Consider the following 22,246-nt stretch of genomic DNA (forward strand, 5'->3'; position numbering starts at 1 on the left):
ATAAAGGGTTCCCTAGCTCCATCCACTCTTTTCGGTCCCTAATTCTGTAGGTACTGCCGCCTACATTCATCGAACTGAGATCGTCTATCCAGCAGGTTTTAGGGCTTCGTGCCCCTTCGATACCACTATATCTGGACGACGGCATTTGTCTAGCGGTTGTCACTCGCCGAACGGCTTGTACCTATATTTATATATTCTCCTGATTTTTTCTGACAGGTTTTCAACGTTTTTAACTCACAGTCGGGCATATCAGGGGCCCAAAAATATAATTCCGTACCTGAGAGTCAGTCAAGTAAACCCCGTCAATATGTGCTAAACGTGCATTGTAGGATGGCGCCAAATTGTGATGGCGGCCAAAAAACCGTTGGATTGAACGAGATTACAGAAAGAGCACCGTCCAAACCCCATTGATTGTTTTGTGAAAAACGGTAGTTTCCCGGTAATGTGACTGAGTACTTTTTAACTAGAGGCCAGATGATTAGTCATACTTCACATCTTGCTTTTCACTCAACCACCCACCACGTCTCTACACCTGTTGCGTGCGTATGCGGTAAAATAACGCGTGTCCTTCAAAATTAAACTGAACAAGACCTGAAAAAAACTAACCATAATTAGTGTGTGTTAGAGAGCATTCAGCACGCGTATAATCTTCGCAATATGCGTTAGTATAAAATCACATTACACCACATCGGGTACTGTGAACATAGAATCATCAAAGCTCCCCAGAGATAGTCAGTGAAATCCCTAGACAAAATGCCGGCCTATTTTTTATACAATATTTTTTATCATCCGTGCTGGTGTCGTTTCTGGTCACCAAGGGCAACGGAAGTAAACTAGACATCGTGAACCCGACGAAAAAAATACAGTCCTGTTAAACCTTTTATGTTAATTAATACATTTTGTTTCCGACCAATGAGCTGATTTTTTAAAAGGAAAGATTATCTTCGTTATTAAGTAGGTACTCAGCTTACTTAGCTATTTCTATATATACCAAATGATTTATATAATTTTGAAGCCTTATTATCCTTTATATTTTATTTTAAACATTTAATGACCGCATAAAGTATTTTTATTACATAAAATAGTATTCTTTTAAACCTTTCGATCTAATGTTTTAGAATATAGTCATATTTCAGTACATCCCATGTGCAGTGGTGTTAAGTTTTTTTAGATTTTTTAATTTTTAAACGCATTTATAAAACCATTAGTAAAATTTACGTTGACATTATTATGGTGAAATATTTACAATAACAAATTATATTGATAATCTCTGTGATGCCAAACTTGACAAGAATTAGGCATTTTATTATTCAAGAAATGGGCAAGCTTAACACATTTGAAGTTAATTCTAAAGATACTGATTATAAGCTATGTCTTTGACCATTCACGTGTGATAAACATCCTACGAATAATGATTGTTTTATAATAATTATTGAACTATGAATAAGGTAGTATTTTTTTGAAATACACAATTTCTATTGGCATTTCCCAGTGATTAAGCTACAAGATACGGCCGTAGCCATAAATTGACAAACTATAACTGAATTAGGGAGTAAGATCATGTTAAAACGCGTGTTTAAACATGTATTTTCGACCATGTCCGATCCTAATAGGATCATATGGGTCTCCACAGAGTAGAGGTTTGTATTAACAGATTATGTTTTTTACGAGAAATGGATGTCAGCCACTTGCTCAACCTATTAGGTCCATACCCTGACTCACGCACAAATTGAAAAACAATATGTGTATTTGCCAGACCCAGGATTCAAACCTGGGACCCACGGCGTGATAGTCCAACGCTTATGCCGCGCGGCCACCGTGGGTGTAAATGTTAAACATGTACCTAACCGAAAAAAAAAACTTTTTTTTAAACGGTAAAAATAAATACAAAGGATAATAAGGCTTCAAAATTATATAAATAGATTATCTACAACGTTTAAGGAATGTCCAGGATCACACTTTGAAAATACCATAAAACTCTATTTTGACCTACGTGGCGCACGTACCCCCTTAAGAAAAAACCATGAGTAAATAGATACTTTTTTGTGCAAAATATAATGTTAGTAGTCAATATTTTTAGTTAATTTAGCAAAAAAAGATGATTAAATGTATTGTGTATGTATATGACGTGATAACAGTACAAACTGAAAAGCAAAATGATGTATAATGTTTCATAGGTAAGTTAATAATAATAAAATTGAAGTTTTTCTGAGTGTCACACCCAAAGACACCGGCGTCATAATATAACTGGACAATACCCTCCACATCCAACCTCTGGTAAGATTTGTAACTTTTTCAAAATTTATAGACTCGCCCTTCACGAAGATATCTACTCAACAACCGAACGCTTTTTAATTATAAAACTGACGATAAAGAAACGCGGTGAACGTACATTCTAACCAGGGCTTTTTATTGCTCCGGGACACATTTAGGTTAATAATGTTATTGCTCCTTACAATATAAGGTGAAACATCATTTATTTTGTTTGATGTGTGCGATAATTTTCGATTGTAAGTGATTAAAAATATTGTCCTATGTTTTTCTACCACCCATTGGGAGGACAGCTTTTGAGATTTCCTAGCTTTTTACCCCTGTATTTAAAAAAAAATCCACTGCTGCTGCATGAAGGCCTCTCCAGCTGCCCTCCATTTCTCTTGGTCCTGTGCAATGACATTAATATGGACGAAGCATCTAGAAAATAAAATGACACTCACTTTGTGTCGGGTCTGCCGGATGGCGAAATTCATATTTTAATATCGGTATCCTACGCTCAAATGAACATTCTGCTTGCAAGCGGTCTGGCGACACCGCTGGGTCTGCCCATACAAAATTTCTGACTGTCAGGTTTCGACTCCACCGTTATTATTGTGTTACAAAATTCCAATGTGCCTAGTTAAAAATTGTAAAAAAATCTACTAAACACTCCAAGAAAGATGGGATATCACTTTTCATGTGTTAGTATTATTTATTATTTATAAAATGCCATTTTAAGATATTGATGAATGTTTATTCAATGCAATTGAATGACAGGAACCATTGGACAGTCAGTCGCCTGTGATTCGCTGGGCTCACTTGCGTCTAATCTCCGAGAAGTCGTAAGTAACCGAGAATCTGTTTCTAACGCAATGAGTCATAACACTAATACGCCATTACAATAAAGGTTATATTACTATAAATTCTCGAAGCTTGTATCGCATAATGGAAACGGAACGTCATATGGTCACGTGACATCTACCTATACATCTGTGAATGACTTTCATGCACAATTTCTCGTGCGTGCCGGGTATGAAGTGAGTTGTCCATTTAATATGTCATTGGTCCTGTGCCTTTTGAAAAGATTGGGAGAACATTTTGTATGACACTAGTATAATAGAAACTGTCAATTTTATGAAGTCCACTTAAAGATCACCTTTTCTGATAACTTTGTGAGGAAGGATTGAACGCTTACTATTGCACACCGAGGTTCGTTGGTTATTGAAGGATAATAATTGTCTACATTGTGTTTTTGCACTTTGTGACAGTATTGTATCATTGGTGAAATACAAACAATTTTGAAAAGAGATAGCTGGACTGCTGTGTGACATCTTTGTTACCTGTCAGCAATATTTAAAGAACTTAATTTATTAAAGTCACAGGTGAAAAATTGTCTCACAATGTGTAAAGAAGCCATTCTCACTTTTCTCGGAAAGCTCAATTTTATTGTTTCAAAGTTAATATTGGACGTTGTGAGTTAACACAATTTATATATTATTATAAACTGAAGCACTGTATATTTTTCTTTTGTGACCAAAGAATTCAAGTACAGTAATACCCCCAAGCTTGCGCGATAGGTGGATCCGACGAAAATGGCTAAAACCAAATTCACGTTAGTCGGGGTACACCTTAGCATATAAATTTTGATTAAGTGGGACCAAGCCCTAACAAAAACACCATTTAGAAGAAAAATATTTATATGATTTACGGAGAAAAAAGTGATTTTGATGTCGATGGCGTCATAAAATCTACAAATTCGTCTGACGACACAATGCCTTCTTTTTTTCACGCAGAATTTCTTCGTAGCAAGTTAATAATTTTTTTATTCTTTGCTTTGTAACTATAACGCGTTCTTCGTTGGAGTCTGTTTTTTTTAATTTCCAAGCCCCATTCAATTGAGCCGAGACCTTCTGTGAAACTTGCAATTAATTATCATGTGCTTTTCTGGTGGAACTGGGTCTGAAGTGTTGACAAATGAAAAAATCAAGAACCGCATAACTCCGAGTTCTCGAAAGTATTAATGTATTTTGTTTTCTATCAATGCAGGTATAAGTAACAACCAAAAATTGGTAAGTCGATAATTTAGGTATTTAGAGTTAACAAAGGGTTATGTGTCTTTATATAAATATGTATGCTAGAAAAAAAATCAAGGTCATCCGATATATAGAACATACACATAAAGTACACAAACTTCAGCATTATGCCTGATTTTAAAGGGCATGTCAAGCTTCAAATTGCAATTATTACTCCATAACATAATTTCGAGACTTACCAACTATTATTTTTTTATACTTAATCCAAATACCAACTGAGGGACTACTTTTAGTTGGGCGGGGAAGTGTAGTTGTGTGAGGGAAAAATCTTATGACAAAAGGGTTTATTTTTACCGACATTTGATTCAAAGAAAAAAACCACATGTTAAAATTAAATGTAGTACTTTATTTTTCATTTTTACTCATTCATAAAAATACATAAACAAATATTGATTTTAAATGTTTTAAAGATTTTCAACCGCAATAATAACCATAATACTTATCTCAAAATGAAATTCATATTTTATTGACCTAAAAAATAAACTTAAACCTAAAAGTAATCAATTAATAAAAAAGGTAAATTACTTTTCAAAAAAATTTGAGATATTTTACAATCCTGACAGAGTGAATTTATTACTTTACCTAAAATAAAATTAATCATACTAAAATAATGTACCTAGCCTACAGATTCATGTAAAAAATGACAGGTTACATATTTATAAAAACTAAAGCCAAACAATTACACGATATTTAACATTGTAGGAAAAAATAATTTGATCATGATTTCACTTTGTGATGAGAGAAATTAATATTGCCAAAGAAATATTTTAGTTTGAAAATTTATTAATTGTTTTTTTTATATACAATAAAATGAGGAACTGCATTTAATAAAATTCAATTACATAGGTACACCAAAGATCAATTTAAATATTTTCATATAAAATCTCTTAAATATTTACTACCTGCTTGATGCAAGTAAATCTCTCGTAAAATACGAATGGCAATATTTACTTCAATACATTGTATAAATTAATAATCAATTCAATTAAATTTGTAGAGTAATTACAAATAAATACGAATTCAATGTGAAAATTGTCATTTTTTATTGCTCAATACAACATTAAATTTAAAGTTATCAGTTCTCTTCTTGATCGAAATATTTTTTTTTTTTTTTAAAAATCACAACTTTGCCAAACGAAAAACACAACTTTAAATAATTAAGATTGTCTTTGAAGAATAGACTGATTAAAATTTTATGTTAATAAATATTTAAAAATTTGTACCCTTAAAATAATACAATAAATGCAGATTTTGTTACATTAGCTATAATCAATATGGACCTCAATATTATAATACTATTGCTGTTATTTATTTATTTCATAAAAATACTTGTCAAATATATTATTAACTATTTATCAGACAAATTATTCCGAGGTTGATTCAACGACTCAGTGTCCAATTTATTACTCAGTATTAAAACGTCAATAGGTAATCCATATATTTATTAATTCATATAAGTATCCATTTCTTTGAGAGAGATTAACCTCAGTTAATAAAAATATAAATTAAAAGATATTCAGATCATAGTAATTTAGATCTCAAGTTTTACAAAAGCAGTACCATCCAGTGTGTAAGATAATTTTGATAACACCTTGATTTATATTTTACCTTATTTAGAATTCAACTAAATAATGATTCGCTTTAGTAGACAATATTTTAAATTCTTAATCTGAGAAATCGTAAAAAAATTCTTGATACAAAAATTTAAGTCGATGTAAAACTTTTTTTTTATATACTTAGGTAGGTACCTTTTGAAAGTTAGCATCCAAATTACACTAGGTACACCAATCGATCAGATCCCCAACGCATTGAACATTGGATATACCTATTGACATCTTATACATCCCGTGTAATGAATTGTTTACTAAAATTGAAAAAAAATACAACATTTATTTGAATATAAAATCATAGAAGAGGCAATTACAATAATCAGTATAACTAACACTAGCATTAATTTAACAAGTGCTATTCTCTTAAATGTTTAAAAAAGCTGCTTATTTTTGACACTGAAAATTAAAACTGAATTATTGCATTTATACATTATATAAAAAAAAGTGTCTGTAAACATTGTCATTAATTAAACATTCACCTTAATTATAGTTCGGATAGTTCATTTTGATCTAGAATTAAATAATTATTAATTATTAATTGAAATAGGAATAAAATTATTATTGTTTCTATACATTTCAGTAAAAAAAAATCTGTTGACAGACCGACAAAGGGCAATGTCCAATTCAAACAAAACTCATGCATAAATACAGTTATCGAGTAACCAAAAGTACAATTGCGACTTTCAATCACTTTATTGTGTCCTTAAAATATAATTTTAAAACTAAATTATACATTTATTTTTTTAAAAAAACCTATGCGATACACTATCACAAGAAACATTTTTAATAAAATATTTTTATTTACAAAGGAGCCGTTGATTTGTATTTTGATTTATAATATTCAGATCTTGTGAGATCACTCAATTTTTACAATGTTAGGTCTCTACAGTCTTTAAGAAAATGTATTGTATTTTCTTAGGAAAGGTACACATTCAACTATAAATGTGCAATAGCATAAAATAATAATATTGAACGTTACGACATTACGTTAATCAAAATAATACAATCATTCTGTAAACAATGTAGTGTAAATTACTAAAAAAATATTAGTAGGTCCATTTTCTTAAAAATCCATGTCAATAGATCATATTTTTTTCAAGATAGAGAGGATATCGAAATACCATAATTAACGTAATATTATATTATACAGGTTAATATTAAGTATTGTCAATATTATTAGTTTATCCAGAAGTATTTTTTTTTATCATAGAGATTCGAACCGGATTAAAAAATATATTTTATTTACACAGTCTATGGTGAGTTATATATTCTGGCAACACCAGACAGCTTCCAGCGTACGAAAAAGGCACAAAATCTATGGTCGCCGTGATATAGCTCGATTAAAAACTATATACTATAAAAAAAAAAAAAAACATTAAAGCCTAACCTTAAAAATATGTCAAAAAACATGAATGCATAATATACATAACAAAAGAATATGATTTTAAAATGCTGAGAGTGTTTTAAGACTGTTTATGAATTTTGATAAAATTATGAGTGAACAAATTATTTGTATGTATTTTAGTCATCAATAAATGAATTAATTGGGAAAATGGACAAATAAATTCATAATGCACAAACTTGTTATGCTATCGTCCGTTTGATAAATTATCCAAAAAATGTATTATTGATTACCAGTGATTCATGGCACTACTTCGCAGCATTTCTTATTCGACTTTCTTTGTATGCATAGTATGCCTCCATGTAGAAAATTTATTAATTTATTTTCTATTACGTTACCTTATTAACAGGAAGCACACAAATGTCTTTTTCCAAGACACTATTTTTTTTAAAGTAATATCTGATATACAGAATAAAAACATTAAAAAAGTAATAAATGATATAATGTACTGCTACTATAATCTGTTGATATAATTTTAAAGATATGTTCAAAAAGTTAATTCGATTATTTAAAAATTAATTTCAATACATTTTCTAAAATTCGCAATAAGTTAAAAGAAAAAAAAAATGATTACATAAATCAGAATATAAAAATTACTTTTGATTAGAAATTATACTGATTTTTGACAATGTAAGTAATTCATGAAAAATAATATAATGTAGTCTTTACGACAACTTAAAATTAATATTATAGGAAAATATTTTACAGAAAAAACTGAGACCATGTGACAATATAAACTAATCATAATTATTATAAAGTATATAAATGTATTTTAAATATCACTTAATGTCAGCGTATGTCAATTTTAAAAAAATTGATTACACTCCAAGTTGTATATTTTTCATATAATAATAATTGCCAAATGCATGCCATTTAAATCATTAGCCGTGCAGTCTTCAAAAAATATATTTTTATCTATTTCATCCCCCTTAGGTATGTGTTGATACTCAGATGATACTTGATTTTGCACTATCAAATATTTTTGAAATGACAACAAATAAGTATTTTGAGAAATGTCTCAAAAAAAATTATTTTTGCAGAATAATGACCAAAAAAAAACATTTTAAATATATAGAATTGTTATCTAAACGCTATACGCATCAACAATTTGTATAATTATCACACTGTCAGATCACTCTCTACGAATGTCAAAAATTTGTAAAAGAAACTATAAAATGTCATGGCGTTTTAACATTATACTTTGCTATTACATAATAATAAAAAAATTGGCAAAAATCAATATTATACATTGATTCAAAAATGTCCAAATTACAAAATGAGTCTTCATTCAGATTACAAGTGCGTTACAATCAAGTGCTTTAAATTATTGCTATTCATAAAATCATGACACAGTTAAATGCATAGTGAAACCACGGCACTGTCAACAAAGTGAACACATAATGTTAACTTATACACAACACGTATGTGCGTCTGTTTACCAAAGTCAATTATTCATCTTCTGACAAATCAAAACATAATGGGAGATTAAAACCAATGAGCAGTCTGGCTGTTTATTAAAAACACATTTCACTGACAAATGCTTTGTTCCCGATTGTCCTGTTTAACACGCAGACTTATTTTCAAAAAGCTATATAGGTTTATCCAATTGCATTATTGTAACGTGGAATAATTTATTTCTAGTAAAATCATTTCTCGAAGAGTAGTTTCCTGGTCTACTTATACCAATGAAATTTATAACTCCAGTGAAAGTAAAAAAAAATACACTAAAAATGCATCACCACAAATCTAAAATATATATATATATAGTAACGTTTAGCAATGTTTAACTGATAATAAATATGTAATAACTAATTAGTTACAACTTTCAAGTTGTCAAATTGATAAATGAGGCAAAAATTCATGACAATAATAAAAATAATTTTAATTTTATGTACTGTGTGTGTATCTAGACTTGCGAGTTTTTCAATGATTCCATCATACTAGCATACTAGTTTATATATCCAAGCACTTACAAGTGAACACAAAGCATGGACAGTCAATTGAACCGGGAACAAACACATTGTTGCACTGTCAACTTTTATTTATGTGATAATCAGCTGTCTCCTTGTCAAATGTATATCGCCTCTGTGGGTCCTTTATCTGTCTGTCTGAGGTCAGTGGGCGAGAGGGTGAGTGCGAGTTCGGACCAATCGGAGTGCGGGCTGCTCTGCGTGAGCGGGGTTTGTGGACTCGGCGATGACCAGTGGCCCGGAGATTCTGGAGATGGCGTTGGATATGTGTCAGACGACCATACTCCGTACAATCCTGTAATAAAATAATCATATTAAATTTTGCAATATCAAGCATGCGTGAAATAATATTTTTAAAAATTATATTCATAAAAATTAATAGTCATAAAATATGCTAGAAGCTGAAACACATCACAGGAAAAGTACAAACCTCCAGGTGTAGCTGCAGCAAGGTGCGTTTGTGAGTGGCTGTGCGTATGATAAGGCTGCTGAGTGTTGTGCAGTGGCGGAGGGGGCGCGGGGGGCAATCTCTGCTGCGCGGCTCCCCTCAAGGCGGCCATGTGTGCCGGGCTTGTTGGGATTGACGGCCGAGACTTACCCGGAGAAGGAGATCCTGCACAAACCACCAAAATGATAATCAATTATCTGGTACAAATATATCAATATGAAAGTAAATTATCATTTTTGTGGAGACTATGGAACTCCACAGGGTGTAGGTTAATATTACCGACTTTTTTATGGGGAATGGTTGTTAACCGAATTTTCCCAAGCCATTGGGTCAAATACACATTTAAAAATATACAGGCGAATTGAATTGAAAGTTTGAATTTATTAAAATAGATACTATAAATAAATATACATAATGCCTGAAGATACCTAAAGGGGAAACTGTTTGGTAAAACCGATTATTATGGAAAATAAGTCCCGAAATTATTCTGACATGTACCACATAGTACTAGGAACCGTCATGAGGAGTGGAATCACACACAAATGATCAGATTATTTGACTGTTATCAACAAATTTTACACAATAAGTATACAGTGGTGCAGGGTAAACTATGTAGATTCTATTTTGCAATGCGAAACAAAATGAATGATACTTTTAGAGTTTATTGCAAAGTTATATTACTTTTATTTTATTTATGGACATTTGGTTTATTAATTAATAGTGTTTTCATATTTTAAATTGTTTCACTTTTCAAACCCTATTAATTGCAAAATTTCCCAAATCAAAATAAATAATAAAACCCCGTCAATATGAACATGATTAATTCGGAAATAAAATCTATTCTAGCGATTTCGAACAATCAAAACTTTACTTTTAATTTTACTATATTTTTACCATCCATTTTGCATTTCGTAGTTCGAACTTTTTTACGATTTCCAGTCCCGTAACTGAGTTTTACTGTAAATACAAAATACAATAATGTATGAAGACAATTTCGTAGATTAGACATAATATTTCTGGACTGAGCTGTGTTGCCAGAGTCTACCTACTGGGGAGTATCGTATACAATAATCATATGTGACAGTAGGTACTGATAGGTGAGAAGAACAACTTACCAATATACGCCTGCGGAGAGTTGGTATGATTGGAGTGGGTGGGTGAATGATTTGAGTACGGCGGCGACAGAGTTGTCGGTGGAACACCTCTCGCACCCGCATTGTACACTTCTAAACTCAAACCAGGCAATTGGCCGGGCTGAAAATAATAAAAATCACATTATTAATAAACATTCAGTTAGTGCAGTGGTCGGCAAACTCTTTAGTCAATAGAGCCAAATATCAACAGTACAACGATATTAAGATTTCTTTTGAGAGCCAAATTTCTTCAACTCAAACTACATAGGTAGGTACACTGTTTATGAACTAAATAAACTTTAATTAAAGTTTTTAAGTCTTAATTAAACTATAGGTACACTGATATCATACGTAATAATGAAATAATTTATTGTTAAAAATTAAATTGTAAGTATTTTTTTTTTCTGACCATGTCCGATCCTAACAGGATCATATGGGCCTCCACAAAGTAGAGGTTTATATTAACAGATTTTGTTTTTTACGAGAAATGGATGTCAGCCACTTGCTCAACCTACCATACCCTGATTCACACACAAATTGAAAAACAATATGTGTACTTGCCAGACCCAGGATTCGAACCTGAGACCCACGGCGTGATAGTCCAACGCTCAAGCCGCGCGGCCACCGTGGGTGTAAGTATGGTATCCATAAAATTAAATCATGACAATGACTGACAAACACTTAATGTGAGTAATGGCCTTGCATCTCCGTGGAAAGTTTGGGTAAGTCAGGTTTATATGTTGTTGTTTACGGTTCCAGGTTCTCATCAATAAGACGACTTGTCAATTTACTCTTGATATCCTCTCTTAGAAATCTCTTTACTAACTACAAAACTTGCAATATTAACATTGTTGGAAGATTGCATTCAGTAATTAAATACAGAACTTGTTTTTTCTTGACTCTTATAAAGTTCCTAAACTGCACTCTTCTTGTATCACCAACAGGATATTTAGTGCTAAATGACGTGACAGGACGTGTTTAGTTGTAAAGTGTCTCTCCAAATTTGACTTCTTGTTAAGCGCCAATTTTTCCCGACGTCGGTTTGCCGACCACTGAGTTAGTGCATTGTTTTATTTGGTAACAAGAAAAGTCATTGATAATCTTATAAAATTTATCACCTTGATGCAATCCTCATAACTGGGCGGCTGCTTGTTACCCATCAAACTCAAATGGTCCAAATGAGCCATGCTTTGCAGCTGAGCTCGCACATTCGAGTAGTATGAAGCTGCTTCAAATTGATTGGCAAAATACTGAAATGAAAACAATCAAACATTATTACATATTTTGACATATTTCAATAAATACATTAGGAATACATAAGAATATATAAGGCCAAATGCAAAAATCGATATGTTAAACAAACTAAATGTCATTCTATCTTGCAAAACTCACCAATCCCATGATAAAAAAACTAGTATTTAATAAAAATTACCCTCCTGCAACACATTTAATCATTTTAAAAATCAATCCATAAAAACCTTCTAAGCTGTGTCCACCAATCATTCTAGCTTGTTCTTTGTTTTTATTTTTTGAATTTCGAAACAATTGTAAATCAGAAGGTTTCTTTTTATCTGTCACCCGAAAAAAGGTTGTTTGGGATTGTGTGAAGTTTACGTTAGAGGATGATGTAATTATAATCAGTGGCAGTTCGTCCATATGCACTGCGGAACTGCAGCACCCCCAAGCAAATTGAGAAAAAATGTAATATTATAATATACATAAATTTATGTATATTATACAAAAATATCAATATTATTAAATTTAAGTGTGTGATAAGCTCGCCCTCGCACCGATACATCCAATGTCCAATAATATTATCATACACTGCGGCAGGTACTTGATTTTGCACAGCACCGTTTCCGATAGATTTTGCTAGAGTTGACAAAGGGGGGCGCGAGGAGCGGGGCTCGCAGCTGCAAGCTTCATCAGTACTGCGGGTCAGACAGTCCAATTTCAGTATTTTGCCCATAGACGAATATACTTTCGCCGTTTCTGCATCGCACGTGAGCACGCCCGCCACAGCGAGGAAAGAAATATAGCTATAATGATTTATTAACATTGTTAAAAATTATTTCTGCAAGCAATTTATGCAAATTTCTTTATTATAATTATTAATAATTAATAATTTATATTTAATTTTGATGCTAATAGTAAAATATAATCCAAATAAATATTTTTTTTATTTTTAATCAACCGCAGCACCCCCAAATATCTTATCTATGAGCCCCCACTCATTATAATACTAATACTTGTTGCATAATTGGCAGTTCAGGAAAACAATACATAATACGGCAACATTGCTACTTTACATTCATTACATCCAGACTATACTTTTTGAAATGCAACAATATGTCAAACCACTGCATTTTATAGATTTACTACTATTCGTTTTGTTCAATAAATGTCAAACTGCATTAATAATCTTTTTATGTTGGTGTTTGCAATGATAAGCATGTGGTTACGTTTAATAAACTTACAGGAATATTGTTAAGCGGTGATTCGACCGGACTGGGGCTCGACCCGATGGATTCTCCGCTTTGAATAACTTCTTGTCCCGTCTTCTTGTTATTCTTCTTCACACTGGGTTTTCTAGAGAAAAAAAAATGAGTAAGTAAGTCAACATTTATTACACAGCTAGTCTGACAGTAGATATCTACCTATAGATGACGAACGTGAATTACAATATTTAAACAAGTCAAAAATACACACAGTATGATATCATGCAAATGTTCATAAAGTTTAATGAAAACAGTGGAATTTATATAAATCAATTTCTTTTTCACATACTTAAAATGAACACAACGGAGCATGTAGCAGTAATAATTGGGCGAATGAAGGGAAGAAGTGTAATAAAATCAGAAACAAGTTTGCAACACAATTTTTTTTATATCTCACTAAAAAATATAATTCTGAAATATGCTAAATATGTAATGAATATCATATTCACGAGATGTAAGCAAAAATAAAATGCCAGTTTGGGTGAATGTGCTTGTGTTCAGGACAAAAGAGGCGAATATGTAATCTTTTCTGTCAAAAGAACTAATTAACTATCATTTATTGCCTTCCAACATCGCACTGCATTTGAGTTAGACAGTTGTATTCATAAAATTATGAAGACGATATAATGAATTTAAAGATACAAACTTCAAACAAATAAACCAAGAATAAGTACCTTCTAATCTGCTGATGCTGAACGGCTGCAGCAGCATCCTGCATAGTCATCCCTTCCAATGGACTCGTGGGTGACGCCTTGGCACCCCGGCCCTTCTTCGACTTGTTCTGTTTACCTCCCGTCACCCCGTTGCCTCCGATCACCGTCGGGTGACTTATCAACTGATGATGATTAGGAGACGCTGTAAAAAATAAAGCAACATTAAAATAAAGAAATGGGGCACGTTTGATTGAGACTCTTGTTGGTATTTCTAATTGATCGAGGGTTTTGAATAATATACACAAAATAGTTTGATTAGTGGACTCACCGACTAGCGCGTGGTGGTGATGATGGGGAGGCGCCCGTGGAGCATGTTCATTGAGGAGTTTTACGATGTCCTCGTGAACTCGCTCAGTGGCCACGTCTCGGGGCAGGCGCTCCATGTGGTCCGTGATTTCTCTGTTGGCGTGCGCGTCCAATAACGCTCGACACGCACTATAGCTGCCTTCTCTGGCCGCTAAGAATAGCGGCGTCTCATCCTGAGAACAAACAAACATCACGTCAATTAGCTGTGATCAATATAACAAAATAGGAAGTCTTTTTTAAACTAAATAATTAAACTTTCTTCGATGAAATGTCATACTTTTATAGAAAATGTACAAATAAATACTTACTGTCATATAGGACAGCATATTTTATTGGTGAACAAAGTTTTTTTTGTTATAATGATTCAAATGGGTGAATTTGAGATAATGGAAAATAAAGAGTTGACATAAATACCTTATCGTCCTGAGCATCCCGATTGGCCCCATGGACCAACAGGATGTTGACGGCTTCCACGTTGTTGACTGCAGCAGCCCAATGAAGAGCCGTCTTTCCACTGTTATCTGCAGAATTTATATCTGCATCCGCATTAATCAAGTCCTCCACCATTCCCTCAATTGCCAATCTGGAATATGAGAATATCGTTATAAGACACTAAGATAATATGAGACTCTAAAATATCATTACAGTGTACCTATTAAAAGGAAATCCTCGAGTAGTATTAATTATTGAATATTGGTCAAACCAACCAATACTGTATAAGATGCTTACCTAGCTGCCAATATGAGTGGTGTTGTGCCATCATGCATTCTTGCATTGAGGTTGGTAGCCCTGTTCCGGAGGAGGATTTGGAAAACTCCAACAGCGTCCGCGGCCACTGCAGCGTGAAGCGGAGTTCTGCCCGTGTTGTCTTGAGAGTTGGCCTCGGCCCCTGCATCCAACAGCCTCTTTGCTGCATCAGCTCTGGCGTATCTATGTAAATCACAAATATTTAGAATAGTGTAGTTATTAACACAAGTGAAATAATCACAAACACCCAGGCTTTGAGAAAATCACATTATTGTGATCTGACCAGGAATCGAACCCGAAGCCCCCGGATGAAAGGTCACTGCCTTACACACTGGACTATGAGGGCTGAATAATGAATTATCTACCAATATAATAAACTGACAATCAAACACGATCGTCGATTTATTAATACTAACAATAAAACCAAGAGAGACAGAGTTTTATTCTATTTTATTGTAAAGTAATTACATAATATGACTTCATAAACTTTCTTTCAAACTTCATAGACAATATTATTTAAAAGAAATGGAAGGAATTTGATACCTTGCAGCGAGATGCAAACTGGTCTCTCCAGTCCTATCAGTGACTGCGTTCAGCTGCGCCCCTTGTGCCACCAGATCCTGAATGGCCTGAGCCGTCTGCTCGTCTTCTGCGTCAGATGATCCGGCATCCAACCCGGAAGCCCCTCCCGACACCAGCCCCCCTCCTCCGTGCATGGCCGCCACCATTAGCGGAGTCATTCCACAAGGGCCACGAGCATCTATGTCCACACAACCATCGTGCTGTTAGAAAAAAAAAAGAACAATGAATATTTTTATGGTAAAAATAATGAATATGGTATATTTCATTTAACTGGTAAAGGGTAATAAATTATATAATAGTAATACTTCAAGGCCTCGAGTGTAGATTATTCTGGAATCTCTGAGGGATGTTTATTAGCTATTCACTAAACCCATTAACACCATACTCTGGTTGGAAACACACATTAAAAAATAATATGTCAATTTGATCAAGTTGTGGTATTCAAATCTGTGGCTGTGATTTAGAAGCATTCATTCCGTGTACTACTCCACTGCGAATGCATCAATTATGTACTGGTATATAATAAATGTAAAACTGATTTTATCGTAAATTTCAAGACATTAAACCAATCAACCAGAATATCCTTAGATTACTTTGTACATATTACCTGCATAAAAATTGCATTAAAAATTGTATAGCCATAAAACAATTTTCATAGATAGGATTGACTTCATAAAAATGCAAAATACATTAATTTATATCACAATGAATCCATTTTGAAAAGCATAGGTGATTGGACTCACATTAGCGGGTGGGGTCATCATACTAGGCGGGACCCTCAAATCAGCCGCATCCAGATGCTGTTGAGTCCAAACCCTGGATGGCCCAGTGGCGCCGGTGGGTTCTTCATATTCCGTAACAGCCGTGTGGTCAGATGCATATCCTCCCGCATTGCCCATGTTGTCTCCGGGACCGCGAGGTCTCTTTGCTCGAGGGGCTCCATTGCTCGCTGAATCTTCCTCGTCTGACCATTGCTGACTGTGACCTGCGCATTGAATTAATAGGATTATTTTATGTTATAGTCCAGGTCTAATGAAATTTAAAAATAATTCAATAAAGATTTCGTTGCTAAAATGCATAATAAAAACAATGGCATGCTCACCAATATGTCCTCCATGTCCACCGTTGATGTCGACGTCCATGCAAGCGATGGAGTTATTCTTGTTTAGATTTCTCATTTCCTGGCCATCCGGCCCACGTCTCCTGGAATGTCTCCTAGTGCCAGAATCAGCGCTCCGGAACCCTTCCGGGAACCAGGTGATTCCTGCAGCTCGCTTCCTTTGTGAGATGACCAGCACCCCGGCGATGACAGCAAGCACCAAGAAGCCGATAACCCCTATAGCCACGTACGTGGGATTGGCTGGCTGCTCGAAGTTGTCATCTCCGGGAGGCCCGACAACTCCTCGCACTTGGTAGATGGGGAAATCTGGCAACAGAGAGTGTCGAGCAGCAGAGGCGGCTAAAAATTCAGCCGCTTCGTTGGCAGACGCAAAGCAATCGGCATCAAGATTCTCAGTACATTTTCTATTGTCAATTTCAAAATAGGCTTTTACTCCGGATTGGCCGGCACGTTCAGTGGAAACGATGTTATGTTTGCGGCCAAAGACGGTGTCTTGGAGACCCGTGCCAGTGGAGCCCTTCCATGGGTAGATCATATCGCTGCCGAATTCGTCCTGCTTCACTCTGATGGTGGTCCTCAACTGCAGGCCCACCTCTCTCAGGAAAGACATGAGGCTTGCTTTGAAAGTTCTCATGTCCATCAGGATGGTCATAGAGATGGACCCTTCGGCCAGATCTGGAGGTTCATTAGTTGCGCAGTCAAGGCCGTCCCAATTGCATTCAGCGTTATTGCACCCATAATCGCAGTGGCCGTTGGCGTAATGCTTCCGACAGTAAGCTTCATATGTTGGATTGCACGGCAACAGAGACTTTTCACAGTCTCTACCGTCGAAGAGGCACTGCGCATTGTTGCACACATGATTGCATTTTCCATCCATAAACACCTCCCAGCAGTTTATGGGAGCTGTGCAATTCCTCCACGGGTTGATTCCAAGAGAGCAGTCATTTCCGTCGAAGTTGCAAGCATATGTGTTGCACTCTTCGTCGCACTGCAGATTGCCTTGCTTTTCGCGACAGCCTCGTTTGATACACTGCTCTCGCTGATACTCTAAGTCGGCATCATAGCTGTTACCTACGGACGCTCCTTTAGAACCCGCGATGAGGGGTCTTCCGAGGCCACCTCTGAACTGGGGATCGTACACTTCACAGCTTTTTCCCGACCACATGGGTGGACAGTAGCAGATGTAATCTCCGAGCTTATTTTTGCAGACAGCATCGCTGTTTTTGCAAGGATTTGAGTGGCAAGCATTTGATGTGTCGATTTCGCAATTGACTCCAGAGACGCCGAGAGGACAGTCACATGTGTAGCCCCCTCCATCAGCTATTCGGCAGCCTCCTCCATTCAAACAGGGATCCGAATCACAATCATAGCCAGAAAATTCACAATTTTTACCATAGAACCCATCAGTGCAGATGCAATGATCTCCGGTCTGCACGGCTGAGCAGGCACCGCCATTTTGGCAGGGCGAATTAGCGCACAAGTTGACTTTGGTTTCACAATGTCTGCCCATGTGTCCCATTTTACAATTGCAATGATAGTCGTTGACAAGTTGAACGCAATCTAGGGTACCGGGATTAGAGCAAGGATTGGACAGACACTCGTTGATGTCACCTTCGCATCGCGGTCCAACAAAACCAGGCGGACATTTGCAAGCGAATCCGCCCACTTTATCTACACATGTTCCGTTATTATGACAAGAATCCAGAGTGCAATCGTCGACATTTATCTCACAGATGATTCCCAAGGTACCGGGAGGGCACGAGCACGAGAAAGTGTTGACCAAATCGTGACAAGTTCCTCCGTTCTGACAAGGATTGGGTTGGCAGTCATCAACATTCAATTCGCAGTTCTGTCCTTGGAAGCCCTTGGAGCACTGGCATTGATAGGATGCGATGATGTCTTTGCAGTGGGCACCATTTTGACAAGGCGCTGAATCACACTCATTGATTTCAATGCGACAGTACGATCCCATATAGCCGTCCAAGCAGTGACATCTATGAGAGTTTCCGATATCTTCACACGTCCCATTGTTACACAGCTCTTTTGGTTTCACAGCTGTAAATAAAACATACACATTTATAATTCTCGCAGAATAGAAACTTGCCATCATTCATATGACTGATTAATTTCAATGACACCTACCTTTCCGAATAGCAGCATCATTGCACGAGACCATCTCCACATCGCATAGCTTTCCAGACCACCCCGGAGCACACGTGCAATGATAAAGATGTCCAGATTGAATGCAGGATCCACCATTCTCACAAGGACTGCCTTCACACCTGTAAACGCACATTATTGTATTCTTCTATGTCAAGATACACAGATAGTAAGTCTATACAGTTTGTCACGCATATTTAATTTTAAATGTAGCCAACCAATAAACTTTATATGGAAAACAAACACTCCATTGAAGTAAAATATCATAGCTTTCAGCTGTTTAAAACAGCAAACAATCGAATCTTGAAATTATAAATTAATATGGATGTATAAAAAGAATAGATATTATTCATTGGTCTTACCAATCCACATATGCATCGCAGTATTTTCCCGTGTAGCCATAAGGACAATGGCAAGTGTAGTATTTGCCGTGGTCAAGACAAGTTGCTCCATTCAAACAAGGTGCGCTGTCACATTCATTGATTTTGTACTGGCAATTGGATCCAGTATACCTAAAGAAAACAACTCACATTAGTGTGTACTCAATAGATACATCAAAATTATGCAACAAAGTTTTCACAGCTAAGTTGCTAGACACATTATTTTCATATTAAATGAATCTGTATATAAAATAAGAGTAACACAGTAAGCAAGCAAGTTAAGACAAGAGTAAGGCAGTAGAAACGAAAAGGAGGTAATTATTAAATTAACTTTGATATCACATATATCAGATAACTTTGATATCACATAAATCACAAAATGTATCGGGTTAAAATGAAAACATTATATATGTACTACATTTTAAAGCTTCTAAAATTGATCAACAGACATTCAAATTCATCAAAATAAAATGATTAGCATATTTCTATGTATGTACTATATTTTATTACTACAGTTGATATATTTTGAAATATAAACACTCATTATTTATAAAATATGATATCACCAAGAAAAGTCCACCAGAAACCTGATATGAGGCGTCTAATTACAAAAACCAACAAGTCCACACTTCAATATTTTCGGGAAACGTTTTTATGTTTCAAGCTTCAATTATTTGTTTTAACGTGAGATTACTTTTTCCGTTGTATTCTATGTCGAAATTAGAACCAAATGGCAATTACTTTCAGCCGATAAAGCCGGCAAAATAAAATTGGACGTAGCGCTACTTGTACCTCACTTTTTAATTTATTCCGCATAAGGCACATATTTCCCTGGCACTGTCATGAGTTTACCAGATGCTACAGCATGGGAGACGCCCTTCTCAATATTGAACGTTCCCTTATTGGTTGACTTAAACACGTGCGAAATCAACCAAGCTTTAAATAATATGAAACACTGACTTGGCGCTTTTTGTAATAAATCAAGACTTAAAATATTTTTTTTCGTAGGGTTATGTCGCGTTTTGGAATTTATAGATCAATACATATTGTGTAAAATTATACAAAGAATATTTGCGTATTTTTTTCTCGATTTTGACCAAATGTGGACTTATCGCTTTTTGGAATTAGATGCCTCATATTGATATCTCAAGGTATTTTTAGCAAAGTAAGCAAAGCCGATATATCGGATCTGTGGTAAGTGTTAATCGATAAACTTACCCTGGTAAACAGGAACAATTGTATGAATTAATCCCGTCAATGCAAGTACCACCGCTCATGCAGCTGGACTCAGTGCAATCTTCGTCATTTGTTTGGCAGTTCATGCCCGAGAAACCGAGAGGGCATGTGCACGTGTAGGAATTAACATACTGCAAAATAAAAACAATAATTTGAGTGATAATATCAATAACAGATATTGAGCTCACTCCAAAATAATCATACATAATATATTACAAAGTAAATATAAGATTGATATGAATATCTTTTAATTTACCTGATTGCAAGTAGCATGGTTGTGGCAGGGCATAGACAAGCACTCGTCGACGTCAAGTTCGCAATGCTTTCCTCCAAAGCCATCCACGCAGAGGCAGGTGTAGTCGCCAACCCCATCCAGACAAGTTCCGCCATTTTGACATGGATCTATAAAACAGTGAAGGTATAATTAATATTTCAAGACTCATTAGTCCACCCATATAGGAGGAAAGGTGTAGAAAATAGAAAGGAGACGAGTCACATTGTCACAGAAAATAAAAAGGTGGATCCTCAATCCATCCCAGCACCATTAGAAGATTAATGTACTACATGTAAAACTGCCACATGTTTTTCTAATATTTTTAAAGTGTTTCAAAGTCAATTTATATCACCATTATCTATTTTAATTCATTATTTACAAATATTTTTGCAAATCCTCATAATTCATTTACAGTCTTAAATGTGCTTGGCCGTTTTCTTGTAAATAACGATAGTAAACATGAGTATTATAAAATTTCATCTAGCTGATAAATAAAGCATTTTTGTAATTGTACATCCATGGTTGATTCATCTTAGAGACACGCATTTGCGTCGACTGCATATTACAAATTAGTTCACATCTAGTCGACAGCTTTAAGAAAATCTTTTATCATATTAATGTTGAGTAAATACTTACATGTAGCACAGTCATCGGTGTTGATGGCACAGTCCCTCCCTTCGTACCCCTTTGAGCAGACGCAGTGATATCCTCCGGGAGTGTTGGCGCAGGTGGCCCCATTGCGACAAGGTGCCCCTGCCGCACATTCGTCCACATCTCGTTCACACAATCGGCCCGTGTAACCGCCGCCGCACGCACATGAGTATTCTGAATAGGACTGGCTTGGAGAACATCGAGCATTGTTTCGGCATCTGTAATATTTAAAAAATGGAGGATTAATTAGAGTCTAGTTATCGCTAACAATTTTATTGCCTTCGTTTTAAGAATAAATACGAAACATCCAAAAGACGTATAGGTACATATTATATTGACTCGAAAGAAATGAATCCAATGATATAGCCTCCCAATTGGTGCGTGCTGATTGGGAAGTGTGCTGCAAGATATTGTGTACAGTAAAATTCAAACATTTATTAATGTCGTGAGATTCATTGGATTTGGAGAAATTATTAAAACTATGATCAGACCAAATACGGCAAATGTCTCGGTCTCAAAAATTGAATCAAAATCAATAATATTTAACACAGTGTTTTGTCCATAAAAATCTCACATGGCATCAGTGTTGTCATCTTTTTCAATGCTGATTATAGTACAAAATTGTAGAAATTATAGTATTTTACTTTTTTCACAGAATCAGAATTATAGT

At 35.0% G+C, this 22,246-nt stretch overlaps 1 protein-coding gene across 1 annotated transcript in view; it reads right to left on the minus strand.

The window, feature by feature from the left end:
• Positions 1–4,678: 4,678 nt before the first annotated feature.
• Positions 4,679–22,246, minus strand: part of N (neurogenic locus Notch protein) — a 203,564-nt gene continuing 185,996 nt past the window's right edge. The window contains exons 18-34 of the mRNA XM_085946764.1: positions 21,562–21,794; positions 20,908–21,053; positions 20,634–20,782; positions 19,398–19,547; positions 19,018–19,157; positions 16,858–18,930; positions 16,499–16,740; positions 15,717–15,955; positions 15,156–15,356; positions 14,841–15,009; positions 14,389–14,599; positions 14,082–14,262; positions 13,387–13,498; positions 12,028–12,159; positions 10,892–11,030; positions 9,759–9,941; positions 4,679–9,623 (exon numbers count right to left, since the gene is read on the minus strand). Of these exons, the coding sequence (XP_085802890.1) occupies positions 9,427–9,623; positions 9,759–9,941; positions 10,892–11,030; positions 12,028–12,159; positions 13,387–13,498; positions 14,082–14,262; positions 14,389–14,599; positions 14,841–15,009; positions 15,156–15,356; positions 15,717–15,955; positions 16,499–16,740; positions 16,858–18,930; positions 19,018–19,157; positions 19,398–19,547; positions 20,634–20,782; positions 20,908–21,053; positions 21,562–21,794 (4,897 nt within the window). The 3' untranslated portion in view covers positions 4,679–9,426. The remainder of the gene's footprint in view (positions 9,624–9,758; positions 9,942–10,891; positions 11,031–12,027; positions 12,160–13,386; positions 13,499–14,081; positions 14,263–14,388; positions 14,600–14,840; positions 15,010–15,155; positions 15,357–15,716; positions 15,956–16,498; positions 16,741–16,857; positions 18,931–19,017; positions 19,158–19,397; positions 19,548–20,633; positions 20,783–20,907; positions 21,054–21,561; positions 21,795–22,246) is intronic.

The sequence above is a fragment of the Rhyacophila brunnea genome, unplaced genomic scaffold, assembly GCF_057557595.1.
Source record: "Rhyacophila brunnea isolate RB1 unplaced genomic scaffold, BYU_Rbru_1.0 scaffold_2, whole genome shotgun sequence".
In the NCBI taxonomy this organism is placed as follows: domain Eukaryota; kingdom Metazoa; phylum Arthropoda; class Insecta; order Trichoptera; family Rhyacophilidae; genus Rhyacophila; species Rhyacophila brunnea.